At 50.2% G+C, this 13,117-nt stretch overlaps 1 protein-coding gene across 5 annotated transcripts in view; it reads left to right on the top strand.

The window, feature by feature from the left end:
- The window catches only part of LRCH3 (leucine rich repeats and calponin homology domain containing 3), a 113,982-nt gene extending 100,865 nt beyond the window's left edge, over nt 1-13,117 (top strand). Inside the window, exon 22 of one of the 5 annotated variants that reach the window (XM_073675285.1) lies at nt 11,517-13,117. In XM_073675285.1, coding sequence (XP_073531386.1) covers nt 11,517-11,636 — 120 coding nt within the window. In that variant the 3' untranslated portion in view covers nt 11,637-13,117. Of the gene's footprint in view, nt 1-10; nt 470-11,516 lie in introns of those variants that run through there. The other 4 variants (XM_073675287.1, XM_073675283.1, XM_073675284.1 and 1 more) reach the window with 4 other exon arrangements.

Genomic DNA, 13,117 nt, shown 5'->3' with positions numbered 1-13,117 from the left:
CTCTGGACAGGACAAAGTTTGTCTCCCTTCAGACATTCTCCAGCTAAACCTATGCAGCGTTAAGGGGACTCTGGACAGTCTCCTCTCCTTTGGAGAAGGCTCACGGGCACCTGCTCTTTCCTCCCACCCCCTGGGCTTTGGGGTTTTCTACTGCACCCTTATGCTTCTCCTCTTCATGCTCTATCGCTGGTTTCTTACCTTCTGGACCCAGGCGTGAAGAGGCAGGGGTGATCAGTTTTCTCACTCTTGGTGGGGGTGGGTCATTTTCTCCATCCTGCAACTATGAAGTCTTCTACAAACCTCTTTCTGAAGCACAACGGCAATGTTAACCCTTTACTGTGAAGTAGTTCAGAACTCTAATCCAGGGCCAATGCACATGATTACCCACGGATGCACATGCTACAACCTCTATGCTGCACAGTCAGCTTTAACCAATAGTCAATGCTTTGATACCAATAAGAAATAATGACTGACCGATGTTACCTTTGACCAATAGACAGTTTGAGGCACTTGCGATGCTTTACATTTAGGACAAAGAAATGCTCTTCACTTCCTACACAGGAGAGCAGATGGACAGAAGGTATCTGGTTCACCGCTGACTTCTCAGAGCTGACTGCACCCTTCATGTGCCTTCATGTCAATGTTGCTAGAAGTTGTTTTCCAAGTTTGATGAATGCATTCAGAGGACACATAGGAATATCTTATACCAAAGGCTCACTAGTCTGACTGAAATGAAGACTAGCAAAAAAGGGGCTGAATTTTATAAGTACATTTGCTTCAACCTGTTTAAGCAAATAACAACAGGACTCAAGTCATATTAACGGAGCACTACATTTAAAGGACCCTCTCTAAGAGCCAGAAATGTGAGGTGCACTATAGGAGCAGATGATAAGTACTGGCCCATCCATTCATTACTTCGTCTGGCATGTTATGTGCTATTTTCCTCAGAAAGACTACTACAGGGAAAATGTATGGTCACACCCGGCTTACCCCGTCAGTACCAGCTGAGCTTCCATGAGACTGCACTTTTATCTTGTGGAGAGACAATAGATTTAAAGGGATTGTCTGGGCTAATGATATTGATGGCCTATCTACAGAATGGGTCATCAGTATCCGATCGTTTGTTGGGGAAAGGAGTAACATCCAACACAGCCGACAGCTCATATCTCCATCAGTGGTCCAATGTAAACAGTGAATGGAGCGCAACAGCGCAGCTTCCTTCAGTGTGAGAATAAGTGCTATTCAGCTCCATTCACTGATTACATCCAGCCGCCATCAAAGCTGACAGATAACCAATATCAACAGCCGAGACGGCCTACTTACATAAATGGTTAGGAGAACAAGTTTACAGCTCCATTACTCATATAGGAAGGCAATGCTTTGTATCATAAAAAGTACATTAATGTAAAAGGAAGTTATAATCAGAAAATGGCCTATTGATTTCTTGTTGTGTTCATTTTTTTTTTTTTTTAACATAGCACCGTCTGTATTAAAAATAAATCGAAATCTTGCAGATTTCAAACTGGCCACGGAACGTTTTTTTGTTTGTTTTTTTGCCCACATTTCCTTTGTTTCAGGAACACATGTACATAGCCACAAAGATCAGATGCCAACTCTAGTCTTTTATATTGAGGTGTCTATTGAGCGTGGACTAAGGTCATTGATTGTGAAGGGAGGGGACACAGGTTTATTGTGATAGCTGTGTATAGAGGTGTTACCCGTTGTGTAATCCTGCCTCTACTCATATGAAAAGTCCTGTAAACTCACTCTGAAAGGACAGGAATTTAGAGTCTAAAAGAGACCCAGTGACCAGTGTGAAGATTGCAGGATTACTAATTTTAGTTTCTTAATAAAGATTGTAATATGGAAAAAAAGCATTTTTTTAAATACATGTAACAAAAAAAACTGATTTTAAAAATGTAATTTTCTGATGATGGCTTCCCTTTAAGTTTCAAGAGAGCCACTGACTACCAGGACTTTGCTCCTGCATGTCAGTCCCTATAATCCTTTTCAATATTTTAGTTGTGTGGTATTTATAGATATTTGGTGGATCCTGCTATTTTCAGCAACAATGTAATGCATAGGCAAATACCTTTTTTGACGTTTCTTTTCTAGGAATTAAAGGGAATCTGTCACCAGGTTTTTTCTACCTCATTTGCAAGCAGCATGATGTAGTCAGAGACCCTGATTCCAGTGATGTCACTTATTGGGCTGGTTACTGAGGTTTTTATATTACTTTTTTATCAGCTGGAGATTATCACTAGATGACCTGTAAATCTGCTGCCATGTAGTCCTCCATATTCATGAGCGGACTATAACCCAGTCACCACCACTGATTGGCAGCTTTCTGCGTACACTGTGCATAGGCAGCAAGCTGCTGATCTGTGGTGGGGGCGGGGTTATACAGAGCTCATGAATATAGAGGGCCACTTAGCAGCAGATTTACTAGTCCTCTAGTAACAATCTCCCACTGATAAGTGATTTTATGAAAATTGCAGTAAGCAGCCCAGTAAGTGACACACACTGCTTAAATCAGGGTCTCCGTCTCTACATTGATTACACAGATTAGGTAGCAAAAATCTGGTGACAGATTCTCTTTACGTGTGGGACAGATTAGATTTTAGCCTGTCTGATCCTTTGTGTCTCTAAGGGGTAAGCCAGAGGTGACTGCATTTCTCAGCTCATTCTTCCCTGTTTATTGCAGTAGCATGCATGCTCATCTCAGCCGAATGGCCATGATTATTGGAGAATGTTCTAGCCGGCAAATTTCTTTTTTGTTTAGAAGCAGTAAATGCAACTAAAATGCTGAGTGAGAGGACCATTACTAAATAGGCCTGTACTACAGCTTCACTTACAGCTTGAGGTTTAAGCATTCATTCTAACTTTACAGTGTTTTCCAGGACAATTGTATTACTGAGAATATGTTGTGCCTTGTTTCTTCTTAAAGCTCCAGAATTAACATGCTGATCTTAATATGATGTGACAGGCATTCACATGGGTTCTGCAATTACTTTGGAGGATAACATTCTAGCAGAAGATGTTCACAAATAAGATATTGCATCTACCTGAAAGAACAACAGAAAATATACTTTATAGAGTATCAGTTAGATTGTAGGGCTCAACTGAACACTGGTAAGTTTCAATAAATCAGGCTCTAGATGAGGAAGATGGCCTAGAGGTAGACAGGAGCCCTCATCCAGCCCTGTGTACTGCATATAACTGACCTCCCTATTTCTATTTAATTTTTCTGTTCTAACAGATTTCCAAATGCAGGTGTGAATGTAGCCTTATTGTGACATGAACACCTCCACCTGATGCATGTGTGCTTCAACAATTCTGATGATGCTCCATTGTGATGTTCACAATAAAAAGCAATTGTTGGAGGCACTAATAAACCGCGCTGTAGCATACTTATTTACCAGCATGACGAATATCCTCCAGCTTGTGAAGATCTTATATGACCTATTCATTTTATAAGCATAAAGCCAAACCACCATAGTGCAACATGCCCAACTAACGTTAAGAATGACGCATATGACCAGTGGAAAATGCATAGGTCCCTCCATGATAAAATCCAATCAAATTACGGTAACCATTTTCAACCCAATAACAGTGGGGATTACTAAGCTGTTGTTGATATTTTGTTGGTGTGCAAACACGAGTAATCAGAATATCACTTTTTTGTGTATATACAGATGAACTGTACAGCTACATACTATGCTGTACCTACTGGGCTGTGCACATAGATAATATACAGTAAAACCAAAGAAAAGAACTGGAGCCCATGTTGGTAGAAGTGCAATGTGTAGGTGCACATTCACACTGTGGCCATTAACAAGCATAGCCTGGGATAAAAACAAAATGAGCAAATACCCTGCAGTAAGTAAATAGTAATAGTACATGTAAATAATATAGGGTACTTGGTTATCAACTAAGTACTCTATTTACATGTACTATTACTGTTTACTTACTGCAGGATATTTGCTCATTTTGTTCTTATCCTAGGTTGCATACTATGCTGTGTCTACTGCACTATGCAGCTAAGACACTATGCCGTGCCTGCGGGGCCGCGCAGCTACATACTATGCCGTGCCTGCGGGGCCGCGCAGCTACACACTATGCCATGCCTGCGGGGCCGCGCAGCTACACACTATGCCGTGCCTGCGGGGCCGCGCAGCTACATACTATGCCGTGCCTGCGGGGCCGCGCAGCTACATACTATGCCGTGCCTGCGGGGCCGCGCAGCTACATACTATGCCGTGCCTGCGGGGCCGCGCAGCTACATACTATGCCGTGCCTGCGGGGCCGCGCAGCTACATACTATGCCGTGCCTGCGGGGCCGCGCAGCTACATACTATGCCGTGCCTGCGGGGCCGCGCAGCTACATACTATGCCGTGCCTGCGGGGCCGCGCAGCTACACACTATGCCGTGTCTACTGCACTATGCAGCTAAGACACTATGCCGTGCCTGCGAGGCCGCGCAGCTACATACTATGCCGGTGCCTGCGGGGCCGCGCAGCTACATACTATGCCGTGCCTGCGGGGCCGCGCAGCTACATACTATGCCGTGCCTGCGGGGCCGCGCAGCTACATACTATGCCGTGTCTACTGCACTATGCAGCTAAGACACTATGCCGTGCCTGCGAGGCCGCGCAGCTACATACTATGCCGGTGCCTGCGGGGCCGCGCAGCTACATACTATGCCGTGCCTGCGGGGCCGCGCAGCTACATACTATGCCGGTGCCTGCGGGGCCGCGCAGCTACATACTATGCCGTGCCTGCGGGGCCGCGCAGCTACATACTATGCCGTGCCTGCGGGGCCGCGCAGCTACACACTATGCCGTGTCTACTGCACTATGCAGCTAAGACACTATGCCGTGCCTGCGAGGCCGCGCAGCTACATACTATGCCGGTGCCTGCGGGGCCGCGCAGCTACATACTATGCCGTGCCTGCGGGGCCGCGCAGCTACATACTATGCCGTGCCTGCGGGGCCGCGCAGCTACATACTATGCCGTGCCTGCGGGGCCGCGCAGCTACATACTATGCCGTGCCTGCGGGGCCGCGCAGCTACATACTATGCCGTGCCTGCGGGGCCGCGCAGCTACACACTATGCCGTGCCTGCGGGGCCGCGCAGCTACATACTATGCCGTGCCTGCGGGGCCGCGCAGCTACATACTATGCCGTGCCTGCGGGGCCGCGCAGCTACATACTATGCCGTGCCTTTGGGGCCGCGCAGCTACATACTATGCCGTGCCTGCGGGGCCGCGCAGCTACATACTAGGGTGGTGCCTGCGGGGCCGCGCAGCTACATACTAGGGTGGTGCCTGCGGGGCCGCGCAGCTACATACTATGCCGTGCCTGCGGGGCCGCGCAGCTACATACTATGCCGTGCCTGCGGGGCCGCGCAGCTACATACTATGCCGTGCCTGCGGGGCCGCGCAGCTACACACTATGCCGTGCCTGCGGGGCCGCGCAGCTACACACTATGCCGTGCCTGCGGGGCCGCGCAGCTACACACTATGCCGTGCCTGCGGGGCCGCGCAGCTACACACTATGCCGTGCCTGCGGGGCCGCGCAGCTACACACTATGCCGTGCCTGCGGGGCCGCGCAGCTACACACTATGCCGTGCCTGCGGGGCCGCGCAGCTACACACTATGCCGTGCCTGCGGGGCCGCGCAGCTACACACTATGCCGTGCCTGCGGGGCCGCGCAGCTACACACTATGCCGTGCCTGCGGGGCCGCGCAGCTACACACTATGCCGTGCCTGCGGGGCCGCGCAGCTACACACTATGCCGTGCCTGCGGGGCCGCGCAGCTACACACTATGCCGTGCCTGCGGGGCCGCGCAGCTACATACTATGCCGTGCCTGCGGGGCCGCGCAGCTACACACTATGCCGTGTCTACTGCACTATGCAGCTAAGACACTATGCCGTGCCTGCGAGGCCGCGCAGCTACATACTATGCCGGTGCCTGCGAGGCCGCGCAGCTACATACTATGCCGGTGCCTGCGGGGCCGCGCAGCTACATACTATGCCGTGCCTGCGGGGCCGCGCAGCTACATACTATGCCGTGCCTGCGGGGCCGCGCAGCTACATACTATGCCGTGCCTGCGGGGCCGCGCAGCTACATACTATGCCGTGCCTGCGGGGCCGCGCAGCTACATACTATGCCGTGCCTGCGGGGCCGCGCAGCTACATACTATGCCGTGCCTGCGGGGCCGCGCAGCTACATACTATGCCGTGCCTGCGGGGCCGCGCAGCTACATACTATGCCGTGCCTGCGGGGCCGCGCAGCTACATACTATGCCGTGCCTGCGGGGCCGCGCAGCTACACACTATGCCGTGTCTACTGCACTATGCAGCTAAGACACTATGCCGTGCCTGCGAGGCCGCGCAGCTACATACTATGCCGGTGCCTGCGGGGCCGCGCAGCTACATACTATGCCGTGCCTGCGGGGCCGCGCAGCTACATACTATGCCGTGCCTGCGGGGCCGCGCAGCTACATACTATGCCGTGCCTGCGGGGCCGCGCAGCTACATACTATGCCGTGCCTGCGGGGCCGCGCAGCTACACACTATGCCGTGCCTGCGGGGCCGCGCAGCTACACACTATGCCGTGCCTGCGGGGCCGCGCAGCTACATACTATGCCGTGCCTGCGGGGCCGCGCAGCTACATACTATGCCGTGCCTGCGGGGCCGCGCAGCTACATACTATGCCGTGCCTTTGGGGCCGCGCAGCTACATACTATGCCGTGCCTGCGGGGCTGCGCAGCTACATACTAGGGTGGTGCCTGCGGGGCCGCGCAGCTACATACTAGGGTGGTGCCTGCGGGGCCGCGCAGCTACATACTATGCCGTGCCTGCGGGGCCGCGCAGCTACACACTATGCCGTGCCTGCGGGGCCGCGCAGCTACATACTATGCCGTGCCTGCGGGGCCGCGCAGCTACACACTATGCCGTGTCTACTGCACTATGCAGCTAAGACACTATGCCGTGCCTGCGAGGCCGCGCAGCTACATACTATGCCGGTGCCTGCGGGGCCGCGCAGCTACATACTATGCCGTGCCTGCGGGGCCGCGCAGCTACATACTATGCCGTGCCTGCGGGGCCGCGCAGCTACATACTATGCCGTGCCTGCGGGGCCGCGCAGCTACATACTATGCCGTGCCTGCGGGGCCGCGCAGCTACATACTATGCCGTGCCTGCGGGGCCGCGCCGCTACATACTATGCCGTGTCTACTGCACTATGCAGCTAAGACACTATGCCGTGCCTGCGGGGCCGCGCAGCTACATACTATGCCGTGCCTGCGGGGCCGCGCCACTACATACTATGCCGTGTCTACTGCACTATGCAGCTAAGACACTATGCCGTGCCTGCGAGGCCGCGCAGCTACATACTATGCCGGTGCCTGCGGGGCCGCGCAGCTACATACTATGCCGTGCCTGCGGGGCCGCGCAGCTACATACTGTGCCGTGCCGCTACATACTATGCCGTGCCTGCGGGGCCGCGCAGCTACATACTATGCCGTGCCTGCGGGGCCGCGCAGCTACATACTATGCCGTGCCTGCGGGGCCGCGCAGCTACATACTATGCCGTGCCTGCGGGGCCGCGCAGCTACATACTAGGCCGTGCCTGCGGGGCCGCGCAGCTATATACTAGGCCGTGCCTGCGGGGCCGCGCAGCTACACACTATGCCGTGCCTGCGGGGCCGCGCAGCTACACACTATGCCGGTGCCTGCGGGGCCGCGCAGCTAGATACTATGCCGTGCCTGCGGGGCCGCGCTGCTACATACTATGCCGTGCCTGCGGGGCCGCGCAGCTACATACTATGCCGTGCCTGCTGGGCCGCGCAGCTACACACTATGCCGTGCCTGCTGGGCCGCGCAGCTACACACTATGCCGTGCCTGCGGGGCCGCGCAACTACATACTATGCCGGGCCTGCGGGGCCACGCAGCTACATACTAGGCTGGTGCCTGCGGGGCCGTGCAGCTACATACTATGCCGTGCCTGCGGGGCCGCGCAGCTACATACTATGCCGTGCCTGCGGGGCCGCGCAGCTACATACTATGCCGTGCCTGCGGGGCCGCGCAGCTACATACTATGCCGTGCCTGCGGGGCCGCGCAGCTACATACTATGCCGTGCCTGCGGGGCCGCGCAGCTACATACTATGCCGTGCCTGCGGGGCCGCGCAGCTACACACTATGCCGTGTCTACTGCACTATGCAGCTAAGACACTATGCCGTGCCTGCGAGGCCGCGCAGCTACATACTATGCCGGTGCCTGCGGGGCCGCGCAGCTACATACTATGCCGTGCCTGCGGGGCCGCGCAGCTACATACTATGCCGTGCCTGCGGGGCCGCGCAGCTACATACTATGCCGTGCCTGCGGGGCCGCGCAGCTACATACTATGCCGTGCCTGCGGGGCCGCGCAGCTACACACTATGCCGTGCCTGCGGGGCCGCGCAGCTACACACTATGCCGTGCCTGCGGGGCCGCGCAGCTACATACTATGCCGTGCCTGCGGGGCCGCGCAGCTACATACTATGCCGTGCCTGCGGGGCCGCGCAGCTACATACTATGCCGTGCCTTTGGGGCCGCGCAGCTACATACTATGCTGTGCCTTTGGGGCCGCGCAGCTACATACTATGCCGTGCCTGCGGGGCTGCGCAGCTACATACTAGGGTGGTGCCTGCGGGGCCGCGCAGCTACATACTAGGGTGGTGCCTGCGGGGCCGCGCAGCTACATACTATGCCGTGCCTGCGGGGCCGCGCAGCTACATACTATGCCGTGCCTGCGGGGCCGCGCAGCTACACACTATGCCGTGCCTGCGGGGCCGCGCAGCTACACACTATGCCGTGCCTGCGGGGCCGCGCAGCTACACACTATGCCGTGCCTGCGGGGCCGCGCAGCTACACACTATGCCGTGCCTGCGGGGCCGCGCAGCTACACACTATGCCGTGCCTGCGGGGCCGCGCAGCTACACACTATGCCGTGCCTGCGGGGCCGCGCAGCTACACACTATGCCGTGCCTGCGGGGCCGCGCAGCTACAGACTATGCCGTGCCTGCGGGGCCGCGCAGCTACACACTATGCCGTGCCTGCGGGGCCGCGCAGCTACACACTATGCCGTGCCTGCGGGGCCGCGCAGCTACACACTATGCCGTGCCTGCGGGGCCGCGCAGCTACATACTATGCCGTGCCTGCGGGGCCGCGCAGCTACATACTATGCCGTGCCTGCGGGGCCGCGCAGCTACATACTATGCCGTGCCTGCGGGGCCGCGCAGCTACATACTATGCTGTAAAAATAGGAACTACCAGTTCTCTCCTGTTATATGACTCAGATCCTCGGCACGAGGGAAGCCACTCCTGCTAGACTCAGCGCTGTATAGTTCCAATAGAAAAAACTTCAGCCCAAAATCCAGGTATAAAATAAAACTTTATTCCAGTGCGATTAAAAAATGAATGACATCTTCAATTTCATCCAGCAATGTAATATAAATCTCCTATGCATTTCTGACTGAAAACCAGTCCTTAATCATGGTTACACCAACAGCATTTTTCTGGTGCAAAAATGCATCAGATACTGTTTTTTTTTTTTTTTATGTTAGTGTTACAATAAACAAAATTCTAGAAGAAAAAAGGGTAGTAGATCGGCACGTCCATCCAGAGAATAAATGTAACTAATAAAACATCAATTTTTCATGATTAAAAACTTTAAAACCGAAGCCTCAGTCCTGATGCGTTTCTGGTGCAGAACGCACCCTTATTAATAGGATAATATGAGCAAAAAGGAAGTCTCATATTTATACACACATCATTCAACAGTTAACGTAATCAATTGCATTAGAAAAAATACTTGTCTTATTAGTGGTCCTTTTGTCTACCTCTTCGCTATCTTCTAGCGTTATAGAGTCTGATGTAGGTAGAGTTTCCAAGGTTGAGTTGAGGCCCAGAGTTTTAGTTGGTAATAAATTGTGTATTTTTAAGTGTTATTTTGGCAGATCCAGGCCCTGAATTGACATGGACTAAACATTTATAGTACAAGTGTCCGTGTGCATAATCCATATTTTAGCAAACAGCAGTCTTGTGTAGCCTGATGCCTCTAATGCTCTGGCCTAATCTCCATGCAGATTATCCAGTTTAGTTTTTGAGGACACTGTGCAGTGAGCTCCACCTAATATCATGTTTTGACAGCAAGGGTTTATGATAAGAGTATTTTCCTCACTGGTGTTACTTCAAATATTGTATTACCTTGACCTAAATAGACCTCATTGACACTGAAGCCAAAGTAGCACCTTTCCTGATTTCACACTAGTCTCCTGTACGTGTGATCTTATTAACCAATGCTTGTTCCTCTGATACACTGGACTTTTTATGTATATATTAAAGCAATAGAAACTTCCCATGAAATGCGTTATGCAGAAAACCACAGCCTGCAGTGTAGGCCATATATTACCAGGCTTTATGCATCACACTCTACCTCAACTGAGGATTGATGTCAAGCACAGCGTGGCTATATTGTTCTATGCAGCTAGCCAAACCTACAGCCTTGCAAATAGATAACTATACAGAAGCAGGAATGTTTTGCTAAAGACAAGGCAAACATAATGAAGACTAGATTTACATGCTATAAATGACTCCTTGTAATAGACTTGTACTCATGATCATTGCCATCATGATTAAAATGAAAGTGACCAGTTAAAAAATGGCAGGTCAGATTTTACAAAATTTATAGCATGTAAACCTATGTTATTTGCTTGCAGTTAGTCATTTGATTTGTGTCTATGATATGAACAGATGGACCCAGAAATGTGGTTTTCTGACCAATTGCAGCAACACAAAGACCACATTGAGAGGCTTATGTGCCTTAGTCCAACCACATAAATGTGCAAGGGGCCCTGTCTTGGTAGCATGAAAACTGAAGTTTTTGGCTGAGGCTACACTGCAAGTATCACAAGCTTTACTGAACTCGCTGGAAAGTTTTGCGATAATAGCAAGGTGGCTTGCGACTTTTTTTTCCATAGGGAATTCCTGTGCGACTTTTAGTTGCTGTGCAGCCCCAGCCGACTTCACAAGCATAATGCATGGTATAATAGACTGTTAGAAACGAGAAGAAATGCAAAGTCCTGATGTATATTGGTTTCTTCTGCAGCTCCTGATCAATTGCACTTTGTTTTTTGCTGAATTTTGTTAATAAATTTTGCTACTGAGATAATTGTCTACATTCCTGTTTTTCCTGCTTTCTTCTCTTTTGGCTGTAAAAATGACATTTTCTTTAATTTTTCCATACACAACACATACATGTCCCTCATAAATATTCTTCATAGTCTATTATTTTAGAAGGTAAATCTTTTTCCACTGGCCTAGACCTCTGCTAAATGATACGTTCACTGACGCCCTTCATTATTCTGAGCATACTGTTATTTTTATAAATTTTTGTTTTGCTTCCCCCCCCTTCTGTTTTTCTTCCTCTCCCTCAAATACCCCCTTCCTCTTACTTTAATGTCCAGGATCGTCTATGTCTGCCTCCGCACATCCTCGAAGAGACTGGATTAGTGGAAATAGCAGGAACCGTGCAGGCCTTGCTGGATCTTGCACCACCCAAACCACTTTCCCCCACCAGTGTGTGATGCCATGGGATCCAAAGGCTCCTCACTTTGTGTGCCACTTCAGCATCCTGCCTTCACTACGCGGCCGGCAGAAAACAATCACGGACTTCTAACAAGTGGGGATTTTTACACACACATGCTCCGGTTTTGTTCACAAAGGGTTTTAATTGAATTTAAAAAAAAAAACAAAAAATTTTTTTTAGCACTCACTCTACGTTCTTCATTTGTTATCAATGGTATAAGCACTTTCTAAAAAATGACATTATCAAAATCATGCCCATCCAATAAAGGGGCTATAAAAACAGAGAGAAGTGCAATATTCAACTATTATGTGCGTGACTGACACCAAGAGAAGGGAAAGCGGTTCCAAAGCCCTGCAAAGGAACAAGTTATTTATTTTATTTTCCTTGTTCCCACCTATGGCAAGGTCCTTTTTATTTTTTATCCCAATGAAAGGAAGTCTGCAGTGTGCCGGAGGAATTCCCTGACCAGTCTACAAGAACTATCTAATGCATATATTGTGTACCAAGTGTTTGTAGGTAATGTGCTGGGAATATCAAGGTAATAAAGCAAAGCACTATTCCGCACTTCTCTGGAGCCTGGCACATGAAGACTACCGACTATTGGAAATGAATGATAGCCACCACGCACACAACTTATCCTTGGTTTCATTTGCAGAAGTTGAACATGAAATACAACATTTTAACTGACTTCTAAAGTGACTTTTCTTGTATGGACACTTTAACCTTATGTTCTTGGAATTTGAATTCCTTGACTTGCGACTTGGTGGAGCAATTTTTGTGTTTTTTTTTTTTATTTATGCTTTTATTTATTTTAATCTTTTTAAGCTTTGGGAATTCCAGTCTTTGGTCATAGTGAACACATTTGCAGAAAAGAGTTTGATGTCGCCAACAGTTGGTATTCGGAGCCTCATAATATTGTAAATATTACATTGCACACCGGTCGTCGCTTAAAAAAAAGCTTTTATAGGAGACTAGGGCAAACCTAATAGACTGAATGTCTGTATTGCAACTGACTTGACCATACATCCCATAAAAGAAAATTTGAGTCTTCTTGTCCCTTGGAGCGTTGAGATCTAACCATTCACTAGAATTATCCAAAGATTGGCTGGATTCAATGTCTAACCCTGACTGACTACATTTGGTAATGAAAACCATAATTATTTTTTTTTTACAAAAATGGACCTCTGTTTTCAACCCCCAAAGACCTGAGCCATAGACAGTCATCTAATTACTAGATTTTATGATATACTATATGTGACCATGATCTAGAAGGCATTTTAAGCTCCTGTAATTTCCGCTCGTAGACTTTTACATAAACGGTTTAGAAAAATAATGCACATTTCCAAGGGGACTTGAAGTTTCAATTTTGTATAATGCCCAACCTCTTTTACCATTTAATGGAATATTATTTTTTTTATATTCTATATATAATTCCACCATCACTGCTTGAGATCTCTTAAGCTCCAAATGGTAAAAGAT

This window comes from Phyllobates terribilis, unplaced genomic scaffold (assembly GCF_046119375.1).
Source record: "Phyllobates terribilis strain yellow unplaced genomic scaffold, ASM4611937v1 Scaffold_3__8_contigs__length_932513732, whole genome shotgun sequence".
NCBI lineage: Eukaryota > Metazoa > Chordata > Amphibia > Anura > Dendrobatidae > Phyllobates > Phyllobates terribilis.
This window is presented reverse-complemented; position numbering and strand designations above follow the sequence as displayed.